At 47.1% G+C, this 26,156-nt stretch overlaps 1 protein-coding gene across 1 annotated transcript in view; it reads right to left on the reverse strand.

The window, feature by feature from the left end:
* ASTN1 (astrotactin 1) overlaps nucleotides 1–26,156 on the reverse strand; it is a 469,175-nt gene that overhangs the window by 71,522 nt on the left and 371,497 nt on the right. Inside the window, exons 15-16 of the mRNA XM_069981712.1 lie at nucleotides 9,405–9,509; nucleotides 2,784–2,972 (exon numbers count right to left, since the gene is read on the reverse strand). Of these exons, the coding sequence (XP_069837813.1) occupies nucleotides 2,784–2,972; nucleotides 9,405–9,509 (294 nt within the window). The remainder of the gene's footprint in view (nucleotides 1–2,783; nucleotides 2,973–9,404; nucleotides 9,510–26,156) is intronic.

A 26,156-nucleotide genomic window follows, 5' to 3' on the forward strand; every position in this document is an offset into this window, starting at 1 on the left:
TATCACTAGTCCTGCACGCTCATTATGACTAGTCCACAACAGTTTCACGACAGATGCTTCCTCCTTACGGTTTTTAATTGTATGGTAATAAAGGAATCTATACATTTCTTTCTAATATGGAATTATATGGCCATTGATTTTAGTAGTAAGTATGATGATAGTATAATATATACACATATAGATGGATGATAGTATGTATGATGGTAGTATAGTATATGCACACACAGATGGATGATAATAGTATGTATGATGGTAGTATATGCATATATAGATGGAGTATGATAATAGTATGTATGATGATACTATATGCATATATAGATGGATAATAGTATGTATGATGGTAGTATAGTATATGCACACACAGATGGATGATAATAGTATGTATGATGGTAGTATATGCATATATAGATGGAGTATGATAATAGTATGTATGATGATAGTATATGCATATATAGATGGAGTATGATAATAGTATGTGTGATGATAGTATATGCATATATAGATGGAGTATGATAATAGTATGTATGATGATAGTATATGCATATATAGATGGATGATAATAGTATGTATGATAGTATATACATGTCCCATACAGATGGATGAGAATAGTATGTATGATGACAGTAGTATATGCACATATAGATGGATGATAATAGTATGTATGATGATAGTATATGTACATGTTCCATACAGATGGATGATATTAGTATGTATGATGATAGTATATGTACATGCTCTATACAGATGGATGATGTGATCTCAGAATACGATCCTCGGCTGAGCCCCTGTATAATACTGATGTCTGATACAAAAAATTTAGAACTTTTTGCTAAAGTTAAACAGTAACATGAAATGTAATAAATGATCCAATAAAAGTTTCCAGGTAAAAAATATAAAAATATCCACGTGGTCGATACATAATCTGATTACCAAGTACAAACAATATCACACATATCACACACACTCTGCTATTTACTGGGAATCCATAACCCGTCTATTAGCTGAAGCTTTCCATCCGCTCCTGCCTGACGGCCGAACACGCCGCAACCTTACACGGCCAACAAGCTGCAACATCCTCACCAGGGCCGCTTCTAGAGGCGGGCGACCAAACGGGGCGCCGACAGCTGGGGGGGGGGGGGTCACCCCCAGACCTCACTTAGCTGCACGCTATACATATATACACATCTACATTTGTTACAGCTGCCTGTAAGGTCCAGGATAGAAGATAAGAACAGTTTCAGCCAAAGAATCCCGAAATGTGGAAGAATAGTGACCATGGCCCCTAGATAAGGGCCCCTCTGTTCCCTGTTCCTGTGATGGGTTAGTAAGCACAAAACGGGCAATGTGGCGGCCAGGAGTCTGGTGAAGACACTCAGGTCTGCCATGTTATTATCCCTAGTACACCCCATGAAGGCACTCAGGTCTGCCATGTTATTATCCCTAGTACACCCCGTGAAGGCACTCAGGTCTGCCATGTTAGTATTCCTAGTACGACCCGTGAAGGCACTCAGGTCTGCCATGTTGTTATTCCTAGTACGACCCGTGAAGGCACTCAGGTCTGCCATGTTAGTATTCCTAGTACGACCCGTGAAGGCACTCAGGTCTGCCATGTTAGTATTCCTAGTACGACCCGTGAAGGCACTTAGGTCTGCCATGTTGTTATTCCTAGTACAACCCGTGAAGGCACTCAGGTCTGCCATGTTGTTATTCCTAGTACGACCCGTGAAGGCACTCAGGCCTGCCATGTTAGGAATAATAACATGGCAGACCCGAATGACTTCACAGGGTGTACTAGAAATATTGCCATGTTAGTATACCTAGTACACCCCGTAAAGGCACTCAGGTCTGCTATGTTAGTATTCCTAGTACACCCTGTGAAGGCACTCTGGTCTGCTATGTTATTATCCCTAGTAAACCCCAAGAAGGCACTAAGGTCTTCTATGTTAGTATTCCTAGTACACCCTGTGAAGGCACTCTGGTCTGCTATGTTAGTATTCCTAGTAAACCCCAAGAAGGCACTAAGGTCTGCTATGTTATTATCCCTAGTACACCCCGTGAAGGCACTGTGGTCTGCTATGTTATTATCGCTAGTACACCCCGTGAAGGCACTCTGGTCTGCTATGTTATTATCGCTAGTACACCCCGTAAAGGCACTCAGGTCTGCTATGTTATTATCGCTAGTACACCCCGTGAAGGCACTAAGGTCTGCTACTGTAGAATCCTGTTCTCTGCTACCTCTCCTAGCCTACGATCTCTTGCCAATCTCAGCTGCTCCCATCAATCTCAGTCCATGAACCACATATAATATTCTTATATGGGGCATCTTCCATGTTGGCTCCAACAGCTATGTTAGTATTCCTAGTACACCCCATGAAGGCACTCAGGTCTGCCATGTTAGTATTCCTAGTACACCCCGTAAAGGCACTCAGGTCTGCCATGTTAGTATTCCTAGTACACCCCGTAAAGGCACTCAGGTTTGCCATGTTAGTATTCCTAGTACCTCCCGCTTCCTATATATAAAGATAATATAAACAATAAAGTTTAAGAATTCTTATAATGACATATTATTCACCAGGTGGGAAGTATTAGATGATATATATATATATATATATATATATATATAGAGGGGACAGGTCAGGAACATTTGTGTGCATTGTAGCATATGGAAATGTATTTACAAGCAATGAGGAACCATTAACGGACAGAGAGAAAACACAGAGAAGTGGAGGAGCTCAGGATGAAATGGACAGAAGCCAAAGTGCCGGGATAGGACAGCCTCTTACCTTTACTTATATCTTCAAACTCCATCCACAGTTGTCTCTGAACCTGCCGGTTGGGATACCAGATGGAGCAAGTCTCCTCGAATCCATATACTGCCTCCTGGATGTAATGGTTCCCAAACTGCTCTAACAGCGGCATGAATTCTAGACGGGATGTGGCTCCATCCAGGGCGTGAAGGGCGTGAGTGAAAGCTGGGGGGAAACGGACAAAGGTAAAGAGACGTAAAGCGTAATGGAAAGTGCTGCAAAAGGCAAAACAATGGCTGACCATTCCAGGACCTTTCCACCATATTGTTTTGGAGTCACTATTACCCATTGGGCTTGTATTGGACATGTCATGTTCATGATCCACACGCCCTAAGTATCTGTCATCTCTTATTATATAGATGTTGGGACACTGGTAGAGTATCTCCTGTTTTTTATGGGGGTTTTTTTAGGACCTTTGGTTTATTCTAACCTTAAATCCAACAAATCACATGTTGAGTTCTATTATACCGTTACGGTCCTGTAATATGTGGTGTAGTAAAACAAGGCTTCTAATCTGGACAACCCCTTTAAGTGATCAGAGCTGGTGAAATCTTTGGCGGATGGAACGTCTACCACTGGGTCACTGGCAATAATCTCAGTCGGCACCAGGAGAGTGACAACCCCCTCCGCCCTGTATATCGACGCTTCCTTGGGGGCAAGGTTTCACCCCGTGTTCTGTGAACATTCTGGGTTTCATTTGTTGGGTAAAGCAGGGAGCAGATGTAACCCCGGAGAATTCCCCGTCCGTTCCACGTTCCATCTCGTTGCTGCCGCTCCTGGCAGACGCTGATCAGCTTGTTTGGACGGGATTTGTAGCGTCGCTCGCTCTGCACATTCGCAGGATGTAAAGATGATACAAATGACCTTTTCCAACAACATTCTGACACTTTGAAAAAAGCAAACAAGGAACGTTCCGGCATAAACTGCGATTCCCTGTCTGATCTGATGTGTAAGTTATTTCTGGTGCAGAATCCAATAAGCGCTGGATGAAGATGTGATATGTAATCTGTGAAGATCAGACGCTGCAAGAAACTGCTCAGAAACCTCAGCAGATAAATGATCCCAGATGGAAGTTTGATCTCGTTTCAGAGAATGTCGATATTTCCCCCGAAATGAGCGATCCTCGTGCAGCAGCAGCAGCCGCTATAGAGGGTAAATGGGGACACGTCGCCTTCAATGGGGGATAGACGACCTCCCCCCATAGAGCAATAATCAATATCAGCCATATGGGATGAGCTGAATGTGGAACTGGAATCCTACAGAGGCTAAAGCCGCTGCTCCACATCTCTGCCGGGTGACAGATGTGATTTATAGACCCCAGCAATGGACGACGTACAGGGGGCTTAGCCCAGGACCGCTTCAAATTCCACCAATCAACATCCCCAATCCTGACTGGTACATACTTAAAGGGTTTTTATTTTTTCCCAGTAGGATATTATTAGAAGTAGAAGCAGCTGTAAGGGGCGACACAGCGATCATAATAATAATAGATATTAGTAATAATAATAATAATAATATTATTAATAAGGATGATAATAATAGTAATAATAATAATTATAATAATAATAAGGATGATAATAGCAATAATAGCAATAATAATGATGATAATAATAATAATAATGATGATAATAATAATAATAGTAATGATAATAATAATAATAATAATAATAAAGGATGATAATAATAATAATAATAATAATAATAATAATAATAAGGGTGCGTTCACACAGCGGAAAACAGGTGGATTCTGCTCGGAATCCCGCCTGTCTTACTCCCTCAATGTTATGTATAGGGCGCCTCTGCTCTCTGTGGCTCTCCGCTAAAAGGAATGAAATGTCAATTCTTTCAGTGGAAAGTGGAGAGCGGATGCGCCCTATACATAACAGTGAGGCAGGCAGAATTCTGAGCGGAGTCTGCGGCAGGGATTCTGCTCTGGATTTCCACCTGTTTTCAGCAGTGTAAACGGGCCCTAATAATAATAACAATAATAATAATAATAATGATAGTAGTAATACTCATAATAATAATAGTAGCAATAATAATAACAATAATGATAATAACAATAATAATAATAGTAATAATAATAATGATCACAGTGATTATGATAATAATATCAATAATAATGATAATAATGATGATAATGCCACTAATGATCATGTCAGGAACTGCAGGGCTGCACAAGCACTGATCCGGGCACAGTTACATATTGCTCATGCTGCTGTGTGCACGATGTCTGCGCCTCCCTGATTACATGTTACTATTAGAATAGACATTACACTTGGGGAAACGGTTTCTAACATCCCCAGCAGAGATGGAAGAGAAGGTCAACAAACATAACCATAGGTGATCCAGCAGCCCGGAGCCCGACACACACTGACTATACTCTAGCAGGATGTTGGTTATTTGTTAATTACATCAGAGATCCCCTTTAAGGTATCTTCCATTGTGCAGAATAGATTAGCAGCTTCTCCAGGAGACATATTTGCCCCAATCCAGAGTATCTTACAGTATCAGAAAATCATTGTAGTTTTTATATAAATGCACAATACAATAAATACTTCCCAAGTTACCGAAAAGTCATCTGAGTGAAGTTTCTGGAACTGATGTTTATTTCTCTTTATTTTGGTGCAAACAACTAATTACTGCGGCTACAAAGCCGGGATCGGCGGGAAATAAAGATAACATGTTTGTGTCTGGTGTAAATATGTTACAATCGATCGGATCTTCTCTTACTGATATTTTTTCTTTCCGGCATCCAAGAACACAAGGTCAATTTTAATGAGTGGGATTATTGCATCAAGTAACTCCCGTCCTCATCAAGCAGCCTTGGCGGTCGGGATACATGACATCCGCCGGCCGCACTGCACCAATTAGCCGCTCTGACATTTCCACCGGCTGATTGCGGTTTTAGGTTCCTCCATAGAGAATGCAGCATTTTTATATCTTCTGAAATAATATTCAGATTGGACAAGGGGCGATGAACTTGCTTCACACAGGTCCCGGGGGTCGGCCATGGCTGCGACGGGGGGATCATTAAAGCCTGGCCAATCACTCAGTTCTTATGGACTTATTGACAATGTCTCAGGGAGTGCGGAGTAAGCAGCTTATTTCAATGCGGCTAATATCCGTCCCGAGGCTATTACAGCTATCAGCACTATTGTCTTAGGGAAGCCTTCAGATCGGGTCATCAGTGTAGATTTGGTGGCCGCGCGTTTATGTGCCGGCCATTAGAGGTGAGACTAGGCTCTAGGTAAAATAAGACGACTCAATAGGTGCCGACTAGAGATGAGTAAAACCAATGTGTCCATCTCTAGTTCTGAAAACATATTGACAAGTTTATAATAAGAAATGAACTCATAGAAAGGTAAGGGTGGACACATCTTATGAGAATTGCCAGTACTGTCTGGTTTACATAGTTTGGCTAGTGAGGCCAGAATTTACATGCTGGGCACTAGAGATGAGCGAATCACTCATCTTAACAAAGAGAAGTGCCTAGTTTGATCAGCGCTCCACTTATCAAGTCAGCTGGCGGTCAGCGCTGCTCTGCTCCCTGCCACTCCTCTCAGGATACCATAAAAGCTGTATCCAATCATGGGAGACTTCTCCCAGTTTCCCAGGATTGGATACAGCTTTTCCCTGGCACCGGGAGTGGATTGGCAGGGAGCAGAGCAGTGCTGACAGCCAGCCGACTTGATGAGCGGAGCACTGATCAAACTAGGCACTTCTCTTTGTTAAGATGAGTGATTCGCTCATATCTAGTGCCCAGCATGTATATTTTGGCCTCACTAGCCAAACTATGTAAACCAGACAATACTGGCAATTATCATAAGATGTGTCCACCCTTACCTTTCTATGAGTTCATTTCTTAATATAAACTTGTCAATATGTTATCATAACTAGAGATCGACACTTCGGTTTTACTCAATTCTACTTTTTAACCTTTGGTCCCCACTGGAAGCACCATCCCAATTAACATGTGATTCTGCTATTACTGTTTACACATGTTTAAGATAATTTATGACTGCGATTTGTACCATGCAGTTGTGACCACCTGGCCCCTGATGATAAGACGGACATTGGTCTTTGAAACGCGTTGGGCGTGGTTTATTGGTACTTTTGGTGGATCTGACTGATACATGACTTACCTGACTTCCCATTCTGTGCAATTGGCAACATAGCCTAACAGTGGGTAGTAACTTGTTAGTTGGTCATTTCCGGTGCTTGGTCCTCTCCATCTGGTAAAGGAGATTGGTTGTGTTTCTTATAGTGATTGACCTTATAGTGATTGACCTTATAGTGATTGACCTTATAGTGATTGACAATACTGGATACTTGTGGTTTGAACCTTGGATAGTAGACATTAATTCTACTTTGTCCAAATCCAATTCTTTATGTAGAGCACATTGTCCGTGCTGCTGTGTGAATCCAACTGTAATCTAAATTTAAAGACCGTTTCAAGTAAACCCGTACAAAATGAAGTATGGCAGGTTCACTCACCTCTGTCTGCTGCCGCACCTGCACTTACACCTTGCACCTCACATCAGTTCTAACCAAGGTCCGGTTACGGTGTGTCTGGGGGTGGGGGGTGGGGGGTGTTACTGCTCCTGGTCATGGTGACAAATAGCCTCCAAAACACCAGCACCCACAAGCAGGCCCAACACCAGTCCCAGCAACCAGGACCACAGCGGAAAGTCATGCTTCCCGTTTGAATCTAATCATCTTCTGGATATGGCAATCCAATAGGAAAGGTGGGGACAGGGCTGTAGATGTGCCCATAGTGCCATCATTATACTAACAGCTATAAGGTCAGCTTCCCAGTGGCCTCCATAGTGCCATCATTATAGTAACAGGTCAGCTTCCCAGTGGCCTCCATAGTGCCATCATTATAGTAACAGGTCAGCTTCCCAGTGGCCTCCATAGTGCCATCATTATAGTAACAGGTCAGCTTCCCAGTGGCCTCCATAGTGCCATCATTATAGTAACAGGTCAGCTTCCCAGTGGCCTCCATAGTGCCATCATTATAGTAACAGGTCAGCTTCCCAGTGGCCTCCATAGTGCAGTCATTATAGTAACAGGTCAGCTTCCCAGTGGCCTCCATAGTGCCATCATTATAGTAACAGGTCAGCTTCCCAGTGGCCTCCATAGTGCCATCATTATAGTAACAGGTCAGCTTCCCAGTGGCCTCCATAGTGCCATCATTATAGTAACAGGTCAGCTTTCCAGTGGCCTCCATAGTGCCATCATTATAGTAACAGGTCAGCTTTCCAGTGGCCTCCATAGTGCCATCATTATAGTAACAGGTCAGCTTTCCAGTGGCCTCCATAGTGCCATCATTATAGTAACAGGTCAGCTTCCCAGTGGCCTCCATAGTGCCATCATTATACTAACAGCTATAAGGTCAGCTTCCCAGTGGCCTCCATAGTGCCATCATTATAGTAACAGGTCAGCTTCCCAGTGGCCTCCATAGTGCCATCATTATACTAACAGCTATAAGGTCAGCTTCCCAGTGGCCTCCATAGTGCCATCATTATAGTAACAGGTCAGCTTCCCAGTGGCCTCCATAGTGCCCATAGTGCCATCATTATAGTAACAGGTCAGCTTTCCAGTGGCCTCCATAGTGCCATCATTATAGTAACAGGTCAGCTTCCCAGTGGCCTCCATAGTGCCATCATTATAGTAACAGGTCAGCTTCCCAGTGGCCTCTATAGTGCCATCATTATAGTAACAGGTCAGCTTCCCAGTGGCCTCCATAGTGCCATCATTATAGTAACAGGTCAGCTTCCCAGTGGCCTCCATAGTGCCATCATTATAGTAACAGGTCAGCTTCCCAGTGGCCTCCATAGTGCCATCATTATAGTAACAGGTCAGCTTCCCAGTAGCCTCTATAGTGTCCATAGTGCCATCATTATAGTAACAGGTCAGCTTCCCAGTGGCCTCCATAGTGCCCATAGTGCCATCATTATAGTAACAGGTCAGCTTCCCAGTGGCCTCCATAGTGCCCATAGTGCAGTCATTATAGTAACAGGTCAGCTTCCCAGTGGCCTCCATAGTGCCATCATTATAGTAACAGGTCAGCTTCCCAGTAGCCTCTATAGTGTCCATAGCGCTATGAATATAGATGGGGGGGATACCTCCCCTTCTAATGATAATCCATGGAGGGGGGCAGCTGGGTCGGTGCTGGGGGGCGGCGGATTTGCCAGTGAACCAAGCATTTCGGAACAAACTGCACAGAAATGGTGCAAGGGATGAAGATAACAGACATACCGTCATCCTTAGCACCCCATGCACACACAGCAGCTATCAGCAGGTTAGATTCACCAAGATATTTTCTGTACCTGAAGTGCAAACTCCATGGAAAGATCATATCACACCTCCCCCTCCTCCCCACCATACCCCCCCTCCCCCTCCTCTCCACCATACTCCCCTCCCCCCAGCCCCTTATCACTCTTGGTGATTGATTTAGACATTTCATATTTTCATTCTGTTGCTGGTGATCAGACAGATCGGTAAAGGAACAAGCTGGGAGAGAGATCAGCAGAACCATCGGTCTTATGTATAATAATCATTTGAGGATGAAGGTTCTGGAGGAGATTTTACCTTGAGACACTGTTGGTTGGTTGAGCCGGACGTGATACATAACAGATCGGACGGTCCAGTGCTGGACTAAGGGATAACCGCTCACCTCGCTGAAGTTCACCATTCCTGCAGGGAAGGAAACATCATCGTTTTTAATATTTTGTTATCCATTCAAGTATTTCCTTTCTCCCTGTTAATAAGTAGCCAAGCCACATAGATATAAAAGCTCATCCAATGTACATAAACCCAGACACAGGAGGCCATAAAGAGGTAATCTACAGAACAAAGGAGCCCAAACTTCAAACCCAGGTACCCCTGAGGAAGCAGAATCCCCTTAGGAAGCCAATCCCCCTGAGGAAACTGAATCCCCTGAGGAAGCCGAATCCCCTGAGGAAGCAGAATCCCCTGAGGAAGCAGAATCCCCTTAGGAAGCCAACCCCCCTGAGGAAACTAAATCCCCTGAGGAAGCCGAATCCCCTGAAGAAGCCAAATCCCCTGAGGAGCCAAAGCCCCTGAGGAAGTAGAATCCCCTGAGGAAGCCAAACCCCCTGGGGAAACTGAATCCCCCGAGAAAGCCAAACCCCCTGAGGAAGCTGAATCCCCTGAGGAAGGCGAACCCCCTGAGCAAGCTGAATCCCCTGAGGAAGCCAAATCCCCTAAGGAAGCCAAACCCCCTGAGGAAGCCGAATCCCCTGAGGAAACTGAATACCCTGAAAGGCCAAATCCCCTGAGGAAGCCGAACCCCCTGAGGAAGCCCATAGTGAGATGAACATCACTGGGTTTGGTTATACAGTAATGTGGCTATTTGAGGGTCTTCATGTATCATAGACTTTCTCTGGTGTTTACGCATCTTTAGCTTTTGGTACTACACTTGTTTCCTCATCAGGGATGGGAATATTCATTCTTATAAGTTCTCCATCTTTAATGAAGTCCAGTGAATGATGAAGCAAAGTGAATTCAGTTTCAATGATAAAACCAGCAGCGTGCGGACCGACCGATCAGCAGCGAGAGCCTCTGCTAATCTGGAAGGTTGGATCTCCATGGATCACCATCTGGCTGTATTCATGGAGACCTGACATTACAGATTAGCAGAGGCTCTCGCTGCTGATCCAGAAGGTCCAATAGTAACAGATATATATTGTGCTTATATACCTGCTTATTTACCTGCTATATACCTGCTTATATACAGTACATGCTTATATATCTGCTATATACCTGCTTATATACCTGCTATATACATGCTATATACCTGCTATATACCTGCTATATACATGCTAATATACCTGCTTATATACCTGCTTATTTACCTGCTATATACCTGCTATATACCTGCTTATATATCTGATATATACCTGCTATATACCTGCTTATATATCTGCTATATACCTGCTATATACCTGCTTATATATCTGCTTATATATCTGCTATATACCTGTTATATACATGCTATATACCTGCTTATATACCTGCTTATATATCTTCTATATACCTGCTATATACATGCTATATACCTGCTTATATATCTGCTATATACCTGCTTATTTACAGTACATGCTTATATATCTGATATATACCTGCTATATACCTGCTATATACATGCTATATACCTGCTTATATACCTGCCATATGCATGCTATATACCTGCTTATATACCTGCTTAAATATCTGATATATACTTACAATATACCTGCTTATATATCTGCTATATACATGCTATATACCTGCTTACCTGCTTATATACCTGCTATATATATATGCTTATATACATGCTTATATATCTGATATATACCTGCCTATATATCTGCTATATACATGCTATATACCTGCTATATACGTGCCTATATATCTGCTATATACATGCTATATACCTGCTTACCTGCTTATATACCTGCTATATACCTGCTTATATACATGCTTATATATCTGATATATACCTGCTTATATATCTGATATATACCTGCTATATACGTGCTTATATATCTGCTATATACCTGCTTATATATTTGCTATATACCTGTTATATACATGCTATATACCTGCTTATATATCTGCTTATATATCTTCTATATACCTGCTATATACATGCTATATACCTGCTATATACCTGCTTATATATCTGCTATATACCTGCCATATACCTGCTTCATACCTGCTATATACCTGCTTATATATCTGCTATATACCTGCTATATACATGCTATATACCTGCTTATATACCTGCTATATACATGCTATATACCTGCTTATATACCTGCTTATATACCTGCTATATACCTGCTAATATATCTGCTTATTTACCTGCTTATATACATGCTTATATATCTGCTATATACCTGTTTATATACCTGCTATATACATGCTATATATATGCTATATACATGCTTATATACCTGCTTATATATCTGATATATACCTGCCATATACCTGCTTATATACCTGCTATATACATGCTATATACCTGCTAATATATCTGCTTATATACCTGCTATATACCTGCTTATTTACCTGCTTATATACATGCTTATATATCTGCTATATACCTGCTATATACCTGTTTATATACCTGCTATATACCTGTTTATATACCTGCTATATACATGCTATATACCTGCTTATATATTTGCTTATATATCTGCTATATACCTGCCATATACCTGCTTATATACCTGCTATATACCTGCTTATATATCTGCTATATACCTGCCATATACCTGCTTATATACCGGCTATATACCTGCTTATATACCTGCTAATATATCTGCTATATACCTGCTATATATATGCTTATATACCTGCCATATACCTGCTTAAATGACTGCTATATACCTGCTTATATATCTGCTATACACCTGCTTATTTATCTGGTTAAATATCTGCTACATACCTGCTTATACATCTGCTATATACCTGCTTATATACCTGCTTATATATCTGCTATATACCTGCCTATATATCTGCTTATATACCTGCTTATATATCTGCTTATATACCTGCTATATACCTGCTTATATACCTGCTATACACCTGCTATATACCTTCTTATATATCTGCTTATATACCTGCTATATACCTGCTTATATATCGGCTTATATACCTGCTATATAACTGCTTATATACCTGCTATACACCTGCTATATACCTTCTTATATATCTGCTTATATACCTGCTATATATCTGCTTATATATCGGCTTATATACCTGCTATATACCTTCTTATATATCTGCTTATATACCTGCTATATACCTGCTATATACCTGCTATATACCTGCTTATATATCTGCATTGTATGTGTTAGCGCTGACAGGACTGAATGCAGCAAGAATGAGAAGTGTTCAGTACAGAAGGATCAGTGACAGCGACATCACAGAGATGAGAGGTGTATACGGCTCCGTATTCATCGCTATACGCGGGATCCAGGCCGGAGCGGTAATATTATGTAACAAATTGTCAGCCTGACCCGTCTGAGGCCGCGATGAACGTTACATAACTGTTCTATAGGTGAGATGCACGTGGGCCACGGACTGGAGAGCGACATGAAAGGGAGAACGCCAAACATTCACGTAGTGATAGAAAGCGCCAAAGCTGAGAACTCCTGCAGCTACACAGGCAGCGGCGCATAAAGAAATCAGCAGGAGATCACAAGCAGATCTGCAATATACGCCCTTTATTTATTTTTGTTTTTTACGTTTTTTTTTTTAGTTGTACATAGGTGTCACACTGCGCTCCATGCGGCCACTAGGTGTCTCCCTTCCTGTCACACTGCGCTCCATGCGGCCACTAGGTGTCTCCCTTCCTGTCACACTGCGCTCCATGCGGCCACTAGGTGTCTCCCTTCCTGTCACACTGCGCTCCATGCGGCCACTAGGTGTCTCCCTTCTTGTCACACTGCTCCATGCGTCCACTAGGTGTCTCCCTTCTTGTCACACTGCTCCATGCGGCCACTAGGTGTCTCCCTTCCTGTCACACTGCGCTCCATGCGGCCACTAGGTGTCTCCCTTCCTGTCACACTGCTCCATGCGGCCACTAGGTGTCTCCCTTCCTGTCACACTGCTCCATGCGGCCACTAGGTGCCTCCCTTCCTGTCACACTGCTCCGTGCGGCCACTAGGTGTCTCCCTTCCTGTCATACTGCGCTCCATGCGGCCACTAGGTGTCTCCCTTCCTATCACACTGGGCTCCGTGCGGCCACTAGGTGTCTCCCTTCTTGGTACACTGCTCCATGCGGCCACTAGGTGTCTCCCTTCCTGTCACACTGCGCTCCATGCGGCCACTAGGTGTCTCCCTTCCCGTCACACTGCGCTCCATGCGGCCACTAGGTGTCTCCCTTCCTGTCACACTGCTCCATGCGGCCACTAGGTGTCTCCCTTCCTGTCACACTGCTCCATGCGGCCACTAGGTGTCTCCCTTCCTGTCACACTGCTCCATGCGGCCACTAGGTGTCTCCCTTCCTGTCACACTTCGCTCCATGCGGCCACTAGGTGTCTCTCTCCCTGTCACACTGCTCCGTGCGGCCACTAGGTGTCTCCCTTCCTGTCACACTGAGCTCCATGTGGCCACTAGGTGTCTCCCTTCCTGTCACACTGCGCTCCATGTGGCCACTAGGTGTCTCCCTTCCTGTCACACTGCGCTCCATGCGGCCACTAGGTGTCTCCCTTCCTGTCACACTGCGCTCCATGCGGCCACTAGGTGTCTCCCTTCCTGTGACACTGCTCCATGCGGCCACTAGGTGTCTCCCTTCCCGTCACACTGCGCTCCATGCGGCCACTAGAAGTCTCCCTTCCCGTCACACTGCGCTCCATGCGGCCACTAGGTGTCTCCCTTCCCGTCACACTTCGCTCCATGCGGCCACTAGGTGTCTCCCTTCCCGTCACACTGCGCTCCATGCGGCCACTAGGTGTCTCCCTTCCTGTCACACTGCTCGCCATGCGGCCACTAGGTGTCTCCCTTCCTGTCACACTGCTCCATGCGGTCACTAGTTGTCTCCCTTCCTGTCACACTGCGTTCCATGCGGCCACTAGGTGTCTCCCTTCCTGTCACACTGCGCTCCATGCGGCCACTAGGGTCTCCCTTCCTGTCACACTGCGCTCCATGCGGCCACTAGGTGTCTCCCTTCCTGTGACACTGCTCCATGCGGCCACTAGTTGTCTCCTTGTCACACTGCGCTCCATGCGGCCACTAGGTGTCTCCCTTCCTGTCACACTGGGCTCCATGCGGCCACTAGGTGTCTCCCTTCCTGTCACACTGCTCCATGCGGTCACTAGTTGTCTCCCTTCCTGTCACACTGCGCTCCATGCGTCCACTAGGTGTCTCCCTTCCTGTCACACTGCTCCGTGCGGCCACTAGGTGTCTCCCTTCCTGTCACACTACGCTCCATGCGGCCACTAGGTGTCTCCCTTCCTGTCACACTGCGCTCCATGCGGCCACTAGGTGTCTCCCTTCCTGTCACACTGCTCCATGCGGCCACTAGGGTCTCCATTCCTGTCACACTGCTCCATGCGGCCACTAGGTGTCTCCCTTCCTGTCACACTGCGCTCCATGCGGCCACTAGGTGTCTCCCTTCCTGTCATACTGGGCTCCATGCGGCCACTAGGTGTCTCCCTTCCTGTCACACTACGCTCCATGCGGCCAGGGCCGGCGTTAGGGGGGGGCAAAGTAGGCACTTGCCCAGGGCCCCCATCCCCCAGGGGCCCCCTAGCTCCTTCCTTCATTAGTGGAGCAGGAAGCAGAGCAGCACAAGCAGCTCCCCTGCTCCACTAATGAACGAAGGAGCTGAGCTGTGAGGACGGAGCGCCCCTCCTGCAGAGCTGCCTGTGCCCTACAGAAGAGGAGGAACGGCAAGCCCAGGTAAAGAAATAGGGAGGGGGGGGGGGGGTTAGAGGGTCACGGAGACTGGGGGCGGGACTTGCAGCCAGGGGGCGGTGCTTACGGCCGCGGGTGGGCGGAGCCTCGGGTGTCTTTATAAAACAGTAACCCCCTCCCCATATACTAGCCTAGCGAACAGTATACAGGAAGGGGGCAGGGGATCTTGTATGATGCAGTCCCCCCTTCCACCATATACTGTTCAGGGCCCTCCTCCCTCTGTATCTATGGGCACCAGGCCCTGAGCAGTACATGATGGAGGTGGGTGCTGAATCACACAGTATCCTGTATGATAAAGTACCCCCATATCTCTCCTCTGCTCTACTACTACCCCCAATACTACTCCTAATACTGCTCTACTATTACCCCCAATACTACTCCTAATACTGCCCTACTACTACCCCCAATACTACTCCTAATACTGCTCTACTACTACCCCCAATACTACTCCTAATACTGCCCTACTACTACCCCCAATACTACTCCTAATACTGCTCTACTACTACCCCCAATACTACTCCTAATACTGCCCTACTACTACCCCCAATACTACTCCTAATACTGCCCTACTATTACCCCCAATAGTGCCCTACTACTACCCCAATACTACTCCTAATACTGCTCTACTACTACCCCCAATAGTGCCCTACTACTACCCCAATACTACTCCTAATACTGCCCTACTACTACCCCAATACTACTCCTAATACTGCTCTACTATTACCCCCAATACTACTCCTAATACTGCTCTACTACTACCCCCAATAGTGCCCTACTACTACCACCATCAATACTACTCCTAATACTGCTCTACTACTACCCCCAATAGTGCCTTACTACTACCCCAATACTACTCCTAATACTGCCCTACTACTACCCCCAGTAGTGCCCTACTACTACCCCCAATACTACTCCTAATATTGCTCTACTACTACCCCCAATAGTGCCCTACTATTACCCCCAATACTACTCCTAATACTGCCCTACTACTACCCCCAATACTACTTCTAATACTGCTCTACTACTACTCTCAATACTACTCCTAATACTGCCCTACTACTACCCCCAATAGTGCCCTACTACTACCCCCATCAATACTACTCCTAATACTGCTCTACTACTACCCCCAATAGTGCCCTACTATTACCCCCAATACTACTCCCAATACTGCTCTACTACTACCACAAATACTGCCCTACTACTACCCCAATACTACTCCTAATACTGCTCTACTACTACTCCCAATACTGCCCTACTACTACTCCTAATACTGCTCTACTACTACCCCCAATACTGCTCTACTACTACCCCCATACTGCCCTACTACTACCCCCAATACTACTCCTAATACTGCTCTACTACTACCCCCAATACTGCTATACTACTACCACCATACTGCCCTACTACTACCCCCAATACTACTCCCAATACTACTCTACTACTACCCCTAATACTGCTCTACTACTACCCCCAATATTGCTCTACTACTACCCCCAATACTGCTCTACTACCATTGCTATTATTACCTCCACTCCTGATACTACTACTACTCCCAAAACTGCTACTCCCCTTATCTACTACTACACCCCTCATCTTATATGCTTCTACTATTGCTACACCCCTTATCCACTATGCCTATACTACTACACCCATCAAAAAATAAATAAAAAAAATCGAGAAAAGAAAAAACGAGATTTTATTTTTTGCCCACATCACCCCAGCCCTAGGAGATGCTATGTGCTGGGGGCGGGGGGGCATTTAACTATCAGTGGAGATGCTATCTGCTGAGGGGGCAACTATCAGTGGAGATGCTATGTGCTGGGGGGGGGGGGGAACAGGGGAGATGCTATGTGCTGGGGGGGGGGGGGGGGGGGGGGAACAGGGGAGATGCTATGTGCTGGGGGGGGGGGGAACAGGGGAGATGCTATGTGCTGGGGGGGGGGGGAACAGGGGAGATGCTATGTGCTGGGGGGGGGGGGTAACTATCAGGGGAGCTGCTATCTGCTGAGGGGGCAACTATCAGGGGGCTAGCTAACAGGTGTAAAACCTACAGTGAGATGCCTCCTATATTGGTGGATACTACATACTGGGTGGTGGAGGTAACTACCAGAAGAATTACCTACAGAGGGATACCGACTATATGTACTATGGAGGCACAGAGGGGTCTTATTTAAGGACACAGAAGATCACCCCACCTCGAGCAGCGCGCCAACCGCTGACAAAAAAGTATCGGGACCTTAAATTGCTGCTACAATGTTTTAGCATTTGGGGCCCCACCTTCAACTTTGCCCAGGGCCACATTTTGTCTAAAACCGGCCCTGCATGCGGCCACTAGGTGTCTCCCTTCCTGTCATTCTGGGCTCCATGCGGCCACTAGGTGTCTCCCTTCCCGTCACACTGCTCCATGCGGCCACTAGGTGTCTCCCTTCCTGTCACACTGCGCTCCATGCGGCCACTAGGTGTCTCCCTTCCTGTCACACTGCGCTCCATGCGGCCACTAGGTGTCTCCCTTCCTGTCACACTGCTCCGTGCGGCCACTAGGCATCTCCCTTCCTGTCAGACTGCTCCATGCGGCCACTAGGTGTCTCCCTTCCTGTCAGACTGCTCCATGCAACCACTAGGTGTCTCCCTTCCTGTCAGACTGCGCTCCATGCGGCCACTAGGTGTCTCCCTTCCTGTCAGACTGCTCCATGCAACCACTAGGTGTCTCCCTTCCTGTCACACTGCGCTCCATGCGGCCATTAGGTGTCTCCCTTCCTGTCACACTGCGCTCCATGCGGCCACTAGGTGTCTCCCTTCCTGTCACACTGGGCTCCATGCGGCCACTAGGTGTCTCCCTTACAGTCACACTGCGCTCCATGCGGCCACTAGGTGTCTTCCTTCCTGTCACACTGCGCTCCATGCGGCCACTAGGTGTCTCCCTTCCTGTGACACTGCTCCATGCGGCCACTAGTTGTCTCCTTGTCACACTGCGCTCCATGCGGCCACTAGGTGTCTCCCTTCCTGTGACACTGCTCCATGCGGCCACTAGGTGTCGCCTTTCCTGTCACACTGCGCTCCATGCGGCAACTAGGTGTCTTCCTTCCTGTCACACTGCGCTCCATGTGGCCACTAGGTGTCTCCCTGTCACACTGCTCCATGCGGCCACTAGGTGTCTCGCTTCCTGTCACACTGCGCTCCATGCGGCCACTAGGTGTCTCCCTTCCTGTCACACTGCTCCATGCGGCCACTAGGTGTCTCCCTTCCTGTCACACTGCGCTCCATGCGGCCACTAGGTGTCTCCCTTCCTGTCACACTGCGCTCCATGCGGCCACTAGGTGTCTCTCTCCCTGTCACGCTGCACTCCATGCGGCCACTAGGTGTCTCCCTTCCTGTCACACTGCTCCATGCGGCCACTAGGTGTCTCCCTTCCTGTCACACTGCGCTCCATGCGGCCATTAGGTGTCTCCCTTCCTGTCACACTGAGCTCCATGCGGCCACTTGGTGTCTCCCTTCCTGTCACACTGCGCTCCATGCGGTCACTAGGTGTCTCCCTTCCTGTCACACTGCGCTCCATGCGGCCACTAGGTGTCTCCCTTCCTGTCACACTGCGCTCCATGCGGCCACTAGGTGTCTCCCTTCCTGTCACACTGCTCCATGCGGCCACTAGGTGTCTCCCTTCCTGTCACACTGCGCTTCATGCGTCCACTAGGTGTCTCCCTTCCTGTCACACTGCGCTCCATGCGGCCACTAGGTGTCTCCCTTCCTGTCACACTGCACTCCATGCGGCCACTAGGTGTCTCCCTTCCTGTCACACTGCTCCATGCGGCCACTAGGTGTCTCCCTTCCTGTCACACTGCTCCATGCGGCCACTAGGTGTCTCCCTTCCTGTCACACTGTGCTCCATGCGGCCACTACCTGTCTCCCTTCCTGTCACACTGCTCCATGCGGCCACTAGGAGTCTCCCTTCCTGTCACATTGCGCTCCATGCGGCCACTAGGTGTCTCCCTTCCTGTCACACTGCGCTCCATGCGGCCACTAGGGTCTCCCTTCCTGTCACACTGCGCTCCATGCGGCCACTAGGAGTCTCCCTTCCTGTCACATTGCGCTCCATGCGGCCACTAGGTGTCTCCCTTTCTATCACACTGGGCTCCATGCGGCCACTAGGTGTCTCCCTTCCTGTCACACTGCGCTCCATGCGGCCACTAGGAGTCTCCCTTCCTGTCACACTGCTCTCCATGCGGCCACTAGGTGTCTCCCTTCCTTTCACACTGGGCTCCATGTGGCTCCTAGTGCTTGTAGTGGCCGCATGGAGCGCAGTGTGACAGGAAGGGAGACACCTAGTGGCTGCATGGAGCGCAGTGTGACAGGAAGGGAGACACCTAGTGGCCGCATGTATAATTTTAATATAAACATAGAAAACTAAATAAACAAATAAATAAATGAATAGAGAAAGTATATTGCAAATCTGCCAGTTTATTTGCACCATTGGCTCCTTAATGGAGTATTGCTATGTGTGTTATTTATCTCCCATCTATAGAACAGGGTCTAACGTACTGATCATTGGGTGATCGACCTCCAGGACCCCACAGATCTGCGCTCCGTTTATTCATCACGTTGCTGCCGAGTGTTTCCGAGTTCAGCTCTGAAGATTGAAGAACTTTTAAAAATTGATATAAATCATGATTATTAATACCGGAACTTCTAATGTTTACATTTACTTCAAGGAATATTTCAAGTTCATGAACTCGGGTCCCATCTGCTGGGAGGTTATGGTGGAGACGCGTGGAGTTGAGGAGCTCCGACAAGCAGCTAAAACTAATGATCTTCTATAAATATTAATGGCTGAGAGCTTAGATGTAGACGAGGAGCGTAGGCAGCAGTCACATCCCGGGGCCCGGGGGGCTCCGCTCTTATCAATGGCACATGCTGGGAAGGTGAGAGCTCCTGCTGTACGTTCTGCCTGATATCCCAGGAGCATCAAGGAAAATAACACAGAAATAGAAGCCGAGCCGTCAGTATGGTGAGTGTCTGTATTCAGGCTCTGACTCTCGGTGAATGGATGAGAGGATCCCGGCCCCGTGTACTGTCCGGGGCACTCGCCTCTCTTACATACTAGAGATGAGCGTAACTATCTGCTCGATAACTGGATATTTCCCGGACTCCCATGGGCGACATCCGACTTCTTCAGCCACTGGGAATCAAATACAGAGACTTCCGGGGTTTGTCCGGACTCCAGTTGTGTCCATCTCTAGTAGGTAACAACCACTGCCTGACGGGAGCTGCCCGAGCCCGGCCGCTTCGGAGAGACTCTCACTCGTCTGATGGTCGCCGGTCACCAGACACCTGACGCTTCCTGCTCCAAAAACATCAACTTCCCTAGCTGCTTCTTCTGGAAGTGCCGTATCCTATACATGGGGGCGTATCCTATACATGGGGGCGTATCCTATACATGGGGGCGTATCCTATACATGGGGGCGTATCCTATACATGGGGGCGTATCCTATACATGGGGGCGTATCCTATACATTGGGGCGTATCCTATACATGGGGGCGTATCCTATACTTGGGGCATATCCTATACATGGGGGCATATCCTATACATGGGGGCATATCCTATACATGGGGGCGTATCCTATACATGGGGGCGTATCCTATACATTGGGGCGTATCCTATACATTGGGGCGTATCCTATACATGGGGGCGTATCCTATACATGGGGGCGTATCCTATACATGGGGGCATATCCTATACATGGGGGCGTATCCTATACATGGAGGCGTATCCTATACATGGGGGCGTATCCTATACATGGGGGCGTATCCTATACATGGGGGCGTATCCTATACATGGGGGCATATCCTATACATGGAGGCGTATCCTATACATGGGGGCGTATCCTATACATGGGGGCGTATCCTATAGTCGGGGGCGTATCCTATACATGGAGGCATATCCTATACATGGGGGCATATCCTATACATGGGGGCGTATCCTATACATGGGGGCATATCCTATAGTCGGGGGCATATCCTATACATGGGGGCGTATCCTATACATGGGGCGTATCCTATACATGGGGGCGTATCCTATACATGGGGGCGTATCCTATACATGGGGGCGTATCCTATACATGGGGGCATATCCTATACATGGGGGCATATCCTATACATGGAGGCATATCCTATACATGGGGGCATATCCTATACATGGGGTCGTATCCTATACATGGGGGCATATCCTATACATGGGGGCGTATCCTATACATGGGGGCATATCCTATACATGGGGGCGTATCCTATACATGGGGGCATATCCTATACATGGGGTCGTATCCTATACATGGGGGCATATCCTATACATGGGGGCATATCCTATACATGGGGTCGTATCCTATACATGGGGGCATATCCTATACATGGGGGCGTATCCTATACATGGGGGCATATCCTATACATGGGGGCACATCCTATACATGGGGGCGTATCCTATACATGGGGGCATATCCTATATATATGTGGCATGTGCTATACATGGGGGCGTATCCTATACATGGGGGCATCCCCAATGATTGTGGTCGGAACAGATAGGTGACTGCGCGGAAAAACATTTTCCACATCTGCCCCTGGGTGGATAGGTGAATGGCAGAAGAGGAAAACACAGGGCAAGGGGCATAAAGTGTAGCTTGAACCTACTGGCTCTGAGCTCAGATGTGCCCAGGTCTGAGGAGATGCCGGAGGTGAGGAGAGGCCCGGGGGTGAGGAGAGGCCGGAGTTCAGGAGAGGCCCGGGGGTGAGGAGAGGCCGGAGTTCAGGAGAGGCCCGGGGGTGAGGAGAGGCCGGAGTTCAGGAGAGGCCCGGGGGGTGAGGAGAGGCCCGGGGGTGCGGAAAGGCCCAGGCGTGAGCAAAGGCTGGAGATGAGGAGAGGCCGCAGGAGAGGAGAGGCCGCAGGAGAGGAGAGGCCGCAGGAGAGGAGAGGCCGCAGGTGAGGCCATTACATTTTGGTGTAAGGGCCTGCTGTATACTATGGAGCGCTGTCTCTTTTTTACCTTACTGTATGTGGCACCCCGGTGTGCATGGACCTTGGCTGGGATATCACCGATCACTTACTTAGGCTGGGTGCATGCTGTGTATTTGCAACCTGTTCTATGCAAAAACGGATGAAAAACGGATTAAAAAAACGATGCATTTGTGTGCATCTGTCTTGATCTGTTTTTCTATTCACTTCCATTCTTCCATATCACCTGGTATCAGAAAGTTATATAAATTTGTAATTTACTTCTATTTAAAAATCTCCAGTCTTCCAGGACTTATCAGCTGTCGTATGTCCTGCAGGAAGTGGTGTATTCTCTCCAGTCTTCCAGTACTTATTAGCTGCTGTATGTCCTGCAGGAAGTGGTGTATTCTCTCCAGTCTGACACAGTGCTCTCTGCTGCCACCTCTGTCCATGTCAGGAAATGTCCAGAGCAGCAGCAAATCCCCATAGAAAACCTCTCCTGCTCTGGACAGTTCCTGACATGGACAGAGGTGGCAGCAGAGAGCACTGTGTCAGACTGGAGAGAATACACCACTTCCTGCAGGACATACAGCAGCTGATAAGTACAGGAAGACTGGAGACTTTTAAATAGAAGTAAATTACAAATCTGTATAACTTTCTGACACCAGTTGATTTAAAAGAAAAGCATTATTGCCGGAGTTCCCCTTTAAGGTGTTTTTTTCCCGGTATTCTGTAAGGTCTTTGTGTTTTCTTCCATCGCCCCGGCCTCTCCTCATTCCTTCTCACCTCACCGCACATTGGCGGCTATAAACCATTCCTAAGCACAAAGCCATGATAACGTCTATGGGATGTCTTCTCTGGGTGATATCTGGTGTCACACACAAAGGCCGGGACGGGAGGATTGTTAGCGGTATGAGAATCATTGTGAGGATGAATGCAAAGAAGTGTGAAATTACCCTCCCGGCACAAATAAGATTAGGGGCTCCCATCCATTCATTTAGCTCTTAATTGATCAAAATCATCAAATGAGCAACTCTGCAAAGTTCTGATATCACATAATCCATCTGAGCGGCGCGATCTGTCACATAGGCTGGAGGAGTGATTAGCACAGTACATAATCCGATCGAGGTAATTCTGTCCCGGAACGCAGCAATACACCGGCGTCTCTCCGTACACCGGCGTCTCTCCGTACACCGGCGTCTCTCCGTACACCGGCGTCTCTCTCCGTACACCGGCATCTCTCTCCGTACACCGGCATCTCTCTCCGTACACCGGCATCTCTCCGTACACCGGCGTCTCTCCGTACACCACCATCTCTCCATACACCGGCGTCTCTCCATACACCACCATCTCTCCATACACCGGCATCTCTCCATACACCGGCGTCTCTCCATACACCGGCGTCTCTCCATACACCGGCGTCTCTCCATACACCACCATCTCTCCATACACCACCATCTCTCCATACACCACCATCTCTCCATACACCACCATCTCTCCATACACCGGCATCTCTCCATACACCACCATCTCTCCATACACCGGCATCTCTCCATACACCGGCATCTCTCCATACACCGGCATCTCTCCATACACCAGCATCTCTCCTGCCGGAACAATGAGGACGAGCCACCTGAGACGGATACTCGGACCCCCAGCAATGAGACAGAACCTGCTAGAGAACATGGCAGCTACCAGTCCCATACAGAACCTCAACCTGGGGAACCAAGAACTACACCGGATTTATTGAAACCAATAGTTGTCAGTAATGCAGGGTCCTTAAGAAAGCCAGGGGGGGGGGGCGCTCTTGGTTGTTTCTTTCTTACAAGTAAAGAACAAGATCACAACACGTTTCCAACTACGTCCCAATAGACACAAACTGGTGACGAACACAAGCTCTACCATCTGTAATGGATTGTGTAGTTTTATGGTTTTCCATTGGGATGTGAATGGTAGGGGGCTGCTCCTATCAATGGTAGGTAAATCCTCCAACTCCATGACCACTCTGTCTGGAGAATGGAAGAACATACATTGTGGATTATAGTATGGGCCCAAAGATGTAGCTGTCAGCTGAGTACTTCTAAAGTCACACAATGAAAGGTATGGCTGCTGCCAGTAAATCTGCTGAAGGCATGGGGGGGGACGTGGGAACATAAAAAATCTATACTTACCAATCCCTGCCTCACCGCTCCTGGCCCCCCGCTGGAGGAATGCCCGCTCATCCGATCAGTGACTGGGGTGGGACACTGCTGCGGTTACTGACTGGCTGAGCTGGGACTTTCCTCTACTAGGAAACTGCAAGAAACTGGAGCCTGGTGGCGGTCAGGGAGCTGGTAAGTACAGATTTTTATTACGTTCTCACACCCTGTCTCAAGAAGAGTTTTTCTTTGGCCGGACTTCTCCTTTAGGACTTTACTTACTCTGAATTATTTTAGAGAAGATCTGGCAGGATGACTTATAGGATCGGAGCTTTCCTGGACAGTGGAGCCCGGTAAGGTTTGGTAAGGGCAATGGTATCCACTACGTATAAGGCCGAGTCAGCAAAATCTCACAGAGCCAAAACATGCTATCCTTTTATCATATTAATAGAAGGTCGACCTCATCTGTTTCAGTCATGTTACCAATTTACATAAAGGAAAGATAATGTATGTGTGCATAAGGTTACGGTGTGAGCTAAAGAGAAGAAAGCAGACAGCTCCGGCAATAGGTGAGTGGAGAGTAATGACAGATCCCGTTTATCTATGAAAACTGCTAATTACAGAGGGTTCAAACAATATCGGCGCGCCGGCTATGCGGCATATGTTACAGCGGGATAAGAAGGTGTCTACGAGAAGCGTAATGCTTCGATAATGTCACCGTGCTGATTAGTAATGGCTTTGACTGGAATCGGCTGCTGTGAAATTCTGAGACTGAATATTGTGACTTTAACTGTTTGTAACCAAAGCTCCAGGAGCCGTCACATATGTATAACGCTGAAGACTACAGCGTGGGATAGTGCTCCACCCTGACGAACACCAGGCAGACATGAGCCTGTACTGGTTGTAGGACATACAGGTCCAGACAAGGGGAAAAAAAAAATCCTTTTGATGTGTGGCAGGGTCAACTGGGGTCTCACCGAGCTGGGGGGGAGTATGTAGTAGCCCATTTCATTCCCTGGCTTTTAGCGATCTCTTTCCAGTAGGTGTATGGGCCTGTCTGGATGGAGATGATTTACAAGGACGTCCGTCGCAAACATCTCCCCACTCATTCTCCTAATTGGTGAGACCCCGACCAATGAAAACTTGATGGGTTCCATAGACTTACTATACAATCTGTCCCCTGCAGTGATAAAGAGAAAGAAGTGCGCTGCCAGGCTCTTCTTCCAGCTTGTCCTAGCTATGGGTGAGTGTATGAACACTCAGATCCTGACCGATTATAACTTCTCACACAGGTCTATGACATTTGAAAATTTTTGTTAAATGACATGAATATCAATTTTGGGTTTTGAGGCCACAGAAATCTTTTTGCCATTTTTTTCTTTTAACAGGCTATTTGCACTTTTTTTAAGAACAAGTTGTAGAGTTTCTGGGTATCATTATGAAGTGAAAATCAATGTATATAAGTGGCCCCATATAGTTCTATAGTCAGGGATGTTCGGGCGCAGGTCGTGACTACACTTCCCATGTATAGATGAAGCGATCCATACTCCACACTAAGGAGTCCAAGACCATCACCTGGACTCCTGCCCGCGCTCGGAGATGTTGGCATCCCATCGTGACATATATATGATTTTACCAGACCAAAGTCTATAATATAATTATTCATTTTCTTTCATTACTTTTTGTTTTTTTGCAGTCCGTTTAACGCAAACATTTTATGAGGAAAAAAAAAACGTTTGGAAAAATGGATGCAGTTGTGGGCCCTCTGGTTGGATCCCTTTTTCCATTGACTTCCATTTT

This window comes from Dendropsophus ebraccatus, chromosome 8 (genome assembly GCF_027789765.1).
Source record: "Dendropsophus ebraccatus isolate aDenEbr1 chromosome 8, aDenEbr1.pat, whole genome shotgun sequence".
NCBI classification, from domain to species: Eukaryota; Metazoa; Chordata; class Amphibia; order Anura; family Hylidae; genus Dendropsophus; species Dendropsophus ebraccatus.